This window comes from Penaeus vannamei, chromosome 39 (assembly GCF_042767895.1).
Source record: "Penaeus vannamei isolate JL-2024 chromosome 39, ASM4276789v1, whole genome shotgun sequence".
In the NCBI taxonomy this organism is placed as follows: Eukaryota; Metazoa; Arthropoda; class Malacostraca; order Decapoda; family Penaeidae; genus Penaeus; species Penaeus vannamei.
The window spans coordinates 20,989,241-20,994,240 of record NC_091587.1 but is presented as its reverse complement, the minus strand read 5'-3'; the positions used below and the strand labels follow the sequence as shown (position 1 = coordinate 20,994,240).

General features: G+C 51.7%; 1 protein-coding gene across 1 annotated transcript in view; it reads right to left on the bottom strand.

Annotated features, from left to right (window-relative positions):
* The window catches only part of Mondo (MLX interacting protein mondo), a gene marked incomplete in the record, with an annotated part of 120,292 nt that overhangs the window by 17,663 nt on the left and 97,629 nt on the right, over positions 1 to 5,000 (bottom strand). The window contains 1 exon segment of the mRNA XM_070116990.1: positions 1,708 to 2,366. Within this exon segment, the coding sequence (XP_069973091.1) occupies positions 1,708 to 2,366 (659 nt within the window).

Here is a 5,000-nt window from a genome sequence, read left to right as displayed (position 1 = left end):
CTGCTGGCCTCCTCGCCCCCCTACCCCCTTCGCCCGTCGTGAAAGCCCTCCGCCTACTCCCGTAGGGAGAGTACAAGGGCTTCTGCTTAGTAAAGCTTTTTCCTATTTTATTCGATGCAAAGAAAGCAATGAAAATCGTTTGACGTTTGCACTCGCTTTTCCTCCTCTGCCGCAACGGCTCCGCCCGAGGCCCTTCATGCACCCGGCGACTGATATCAAAGGCAATTAACCTTTGCGACTCGCTACTATCGCCCACTGAGGAGGGAGGCTAAGGGGGAGGGAGAGGGGAGGGAGAAAAGAGGGAGGGAGGGAGGGAGGGGAAGGGAGCGAGGGAGGATGGGGGGGCGGGGGCGAGGAGGTGGACTTCCCAGAACCTCCGTCCCCCCCCTCTCTAATCTTCCCCTTCACTCCCACCCCCCGCTTCGCTCCCCCCTTCGCTGTAGCCCCGCCTCATCGCCGGCTCCGCCTCCCAGGGTATATATACCACTCCGCAGCCAAGAAACGAATTTTATCGAATGTGCCGCTGACACATAAGGATCTATGATAAAGTTTGCTGTTTGTGTGTGGTGTGACGGTGGGCCTCGGCCTGCCATCCGCCTGTTGCAGGAGTTGTAGCTGCCGCCGCCGACTCTGGGGGGAAGCGCCGATACCTTCACACTCACCACATTTCCCCCACAGGCACTCCCTCAGCCAGGACGACCGAGTTAGCACCGACGGCCCTTCCTAGGGCCTGTTCCTGATGGCGGAGAAGCAGAAGCAGCAACCCCTGTCCTGTCTCTCCACGGCCACCCGCTTCCACTCCCTCCCTTTCAGCCCAAATTTCAGAGCATCCCGCGCCGTGGGTGCTGGCGGGCCCACCACGGCTGCGGCGGCGGCGCGGCAGACGGCGGGGGTGAAGGTGACCGAGCAAAGAATCGCGCCAGTGACAAAATTTAACAAGGCCAAAATATAACGTGTGCAAGATCTGCGGCTCTAAAGTGCAGAGAACCCTCCTCCCCAAGCCTCCCTGCGAGGCACTGTACGACACCGTCACCCACAAGTGTGACTAGTAAGCGTGAGATTTGCTGTGCAAGGTTCTAAGTGCGTTGTGGCTCCCCCGTGGCCACTACAGCTTTCTGTGATGGCCATGGGAGGCTCCTGGTGCTGTATGTTGGATGGATGTTTAGAATACAGTGACCTATTTATTTACTAGTGTGTGTATCTGTGTCGCGTTACTGCGAGTGTGATTCAGTATGAGAGTTTGAACGTCGCTTAAGAAAATAAAAGTTTAAGTATTGCATGCTGGCACGAATGTGACTGTTGCAATATCTAAGTCTGATTTTAGAGAGAGAGAGAGAGAGAGAGAGAGAGAGAGAGAGAGAGAGAGAGAGAGAGAGAGAGAGAGAGAGAGAGAGAGAGAGAGGGAGAGAGAGAGAGAGAGAGAGATTTCATGTCATTCTCTGTACATTGTGTTAATAAATGCTGCTTCACTTCTTACTTGTATAAAGACCAAGTGTGACAAAAGAGAGAGCATAAGAGACTGAGCGAAAGAGAGGGCATGAAAGATTGGGCGAAAGAGAGGGCACGAGAGACTGAGCGAAAGAAGGGCATGAGAGTCTGTGTGATAGAAGGAGGCCTCTCGAAAGTCGCCAGGTCGCGAGGCAAAAACGGGAGGCCGGCCGAGTGCCTCAGGTGTGGCAGACGTAGACAAATCCGGTTTGTACTTACGCTTGGCACGACAAAGGAGCTGTCGCCGAGGGAGATCGGCTGCGGCGGCGTGCTGAGGTCATGCTGACTATGACTGCGAATGAAGGAGCGAGGGCACTGCTGACTCTGCAGCTGCGGGGAGAGCGGCTGCTGTAGTTGTTGCTGGGGCGGCGTCAGGGGCTGCTGAAGCTGCTGCAACTGCTGCTGGGGTGGGGTGGGGGGCTGCTGTAGCTGTAACGAAGAATTCGGGGATTGCTGCTGGGGCTGGAGATGCTGGGTTTGAGCAGGCACGGGGGCAATTCCCAGGGAGGCTTGGTAGGACGTGGGGGGCGACTGGGTGGGGATAGGGACCAGCTGAGGCTCTTTCTGCTGGTGCTGCTGCTGCGGCGACTTGATTGATGTCTGCTGGTGCTGCTGCTGCTGTTGCAGTGGTATCTGTCCAGCGGAGAATACGCTGGAGGGGTGCTGCTGAGGAAGGGGCGCGATGGCCTTGTGCGACGGGGAGTGGGCGTGGGTGGGGGACGAGGACTCCAGGAAGGTGTTGGTGTGGGCCTCGGTGTTGTAATGGAGGGGCAGCGAGACGGGCGGCGACGAGGCGGCGGGCAGCTCCGGCGTCTCGCCCACCTCGGGAAGAAAGTCCTCTTCCGGCACGGTCGCGAGGCCACGGCCAGCCAGCATCTCTGCAATAATGCACACACATCATGGTTTACTTTTAGGACTCAAGTCTAGTACTTGCACATGTACAATCATTATATCACTATCAGTGAGGACTTGGAAAAATGTGCTCTCTATCACTGACCTACATGTCACTGAATATAAGTTACCATATTACTGAATATCAGAATGTTATCGTAACTTAAATAAATACTAATCAACATAGTCTGCTATTCCTAGACTTGCTGTTACTTTTGTCTTCACGTTCAACCGACACATTTTAGCTGCCAAATGACAACCAACGGAGTGTTAAACGTATCATGTCTATTCATCTACCTGTTTGTTAAGAACTTCGTGTATAGATCTATCTGCATAGCTTTGCCGGTTTTAGTTCTTTGTTCATATCTTAGAATTTCTCAACCCTAAATCTTAACTTGATTTGAGACTGTCATTTTTCAGAAATGGAGAGAGAGAGAGAGAGAGAGAGAGAGAGAGAGAGAGAGAGAGAGAGAGAGAGAGAGAGAGAGAGAGAGAGAGAGAGAGAGAGAGAGAGAGAGATGCATGTTTAGTGAAACAGCAAGCAGGATCATGCAAAAACCCACCCGTCAGTCCTTTGACAATAACTTTAACGTCCCGATTTTGAGGGTGCCATGTCGTCGTTCCCGCTATAGTGCCAAGATAGAGCGGCACCTCAAGCCTGCGTGCCAGAGGAGGGAAGGGCAATGCTAAGGATTATGGGACACCGTCAGTATCCTACACTATATCCTTCCTCCCTAAATATGCTTAAATTTCACCCTTTAGGATAGGTGTCATTCTATCTCTTCTACTCCCACTCCCGGGGTGAACTCCCCTGGTCTTAGTCGCTTTTATGGTGATCATTATTACGATCATTTCCGATCTAGGATCTTCTCATATCGAAAGGCTTAATAGAAAACAAAAGGGTGATGTAATTTATTTGTGAGGGGGGGGGGCGCATGTCAGGTGGTTTGGGGGGAGCATGTGAAGGAGGAGGTGTCTGCTGCCCGCCTCGCACTCAGACACCACGGCGGAAGGAGTTAGGGCAAAGTACTTCGAGGTCGACCTTGAGTTCACAGAATGGATGAACTAGAGAGTGTTCTTTTTTTTTCTCATGGACTCAGGGAGAGTCAGTGAAGTTTTGGGAACTTCCTTTTTTTCAAATATGTCGAGGGGATGAATGAGCCTAGTTTGAGCATAGTTTTTAACACTCCTGTTGGCAAAATAAAGGGGTGAGAGGATGTAGAAAAGGGGTGCGGGGAAGGTGGATATGTGTGGATAGTGGGTAGCCGAGAGAAACGATGGAAGGATATCATGGGGGATAGGGGAGGGGAGGGAGGGGAGGGTAGGGGTAACTCCTCTTACTGTGCCAGTATTTACTTACGAGTGCCAGGGTATCCCGGGTAAATATAGGTGTGCATGCTGTCTTTCACAGGAACTCTGCTATCTGACAAGTTTCCTTTTTTCCTTTAGGCTCTCGTTTTGACTTTCAGTTTCAGCTTAAGAGCTTTTTAGAAGCATGAAGTTTCTTTCAAGCACCGATACAATGTGGATCGAAGTTGCAACACGAAGCACAGCGGCAAATTTGGTTTTTGGATTTGAAGCTTATTTGATTTTTTATATGTAGACTGGAAAAATTTGAACTTTGAAAAAAATTGAAGTATTTATAAATCTTATTGCTGTTGGGTAATTCGAAATCTATGGATGAAACTCGTCCAGTGACTGAGTCTAGCTTTGAGGCAAACTGGCGTAAAATAAACAGGGGCCCTTTGAGACAAGGAATTATCGATGGATGATGCGCTGAGAGCGAGCGGGCGGCGGCGGAAACGGTGTCAGGTTGCGACGCCTGGCAAAGTGACGAAGAGGAGGGAGAGATCGGCGAAGTCGTGGGTGCGGCGGCGCGGGGTACTAAGTCCAGCGCGCGCGGCGAAGTGGCTCGGCGTGGCGGCTGCCCGATGGTTGGGATCGTTGTCAGCGCCCGAGTGACGGGGGCTTCCCCACCGCCGCCGCCGAAACCGCCGCCACCACCAGGCACCAGACAAACCATCGCGGACCAAACATTGTGGTACTCGACCAAACCTTGTGACAAACGCGCCTTATTCAGGTAACGCCGACGAGACTCCGCGCTGATTGGCCGAGAGGGCCGGCCAACTGACGCGTGATTGGTCAGTCGCCTTACCCTTGTTATCTCAATGTCTCCCCTCCTCCCGCTTCTTCCACCCCATTGGTAAATATCCAAGGATGGTTGCTAGAGTGTGGTAGCTCGCTCAATAAGAAATTTAACGTTAAATATTATCAAACTAACATCTACAGCTTTACTTGTAGCTCTCCATGATGTGTAATTTTGACTGATGATAATTTTGTTTCCCTCTCCAACCCACGCTCCTGAGCTGAGGTAAATGTGAGAGGGAAGGGACAGAGAAAATAATCAGAATAACGCGGAAACGAGGGCAACAGGTGATTGAAGACAGTAACAAGGTAAACAAACTGTCAGGCAAGTGTGCTGTCAATTGTTTGTGTCTCAGTTAATGCCACAAATGAGCGTCTGACAATAAAAATCCGTCATACAAACGTACATATACAGAATCCTCCCCCCCGTCTCTCTCTTTCTCTATCCTCCTCCCCTCCCTCTCTCTCTCCTCCCT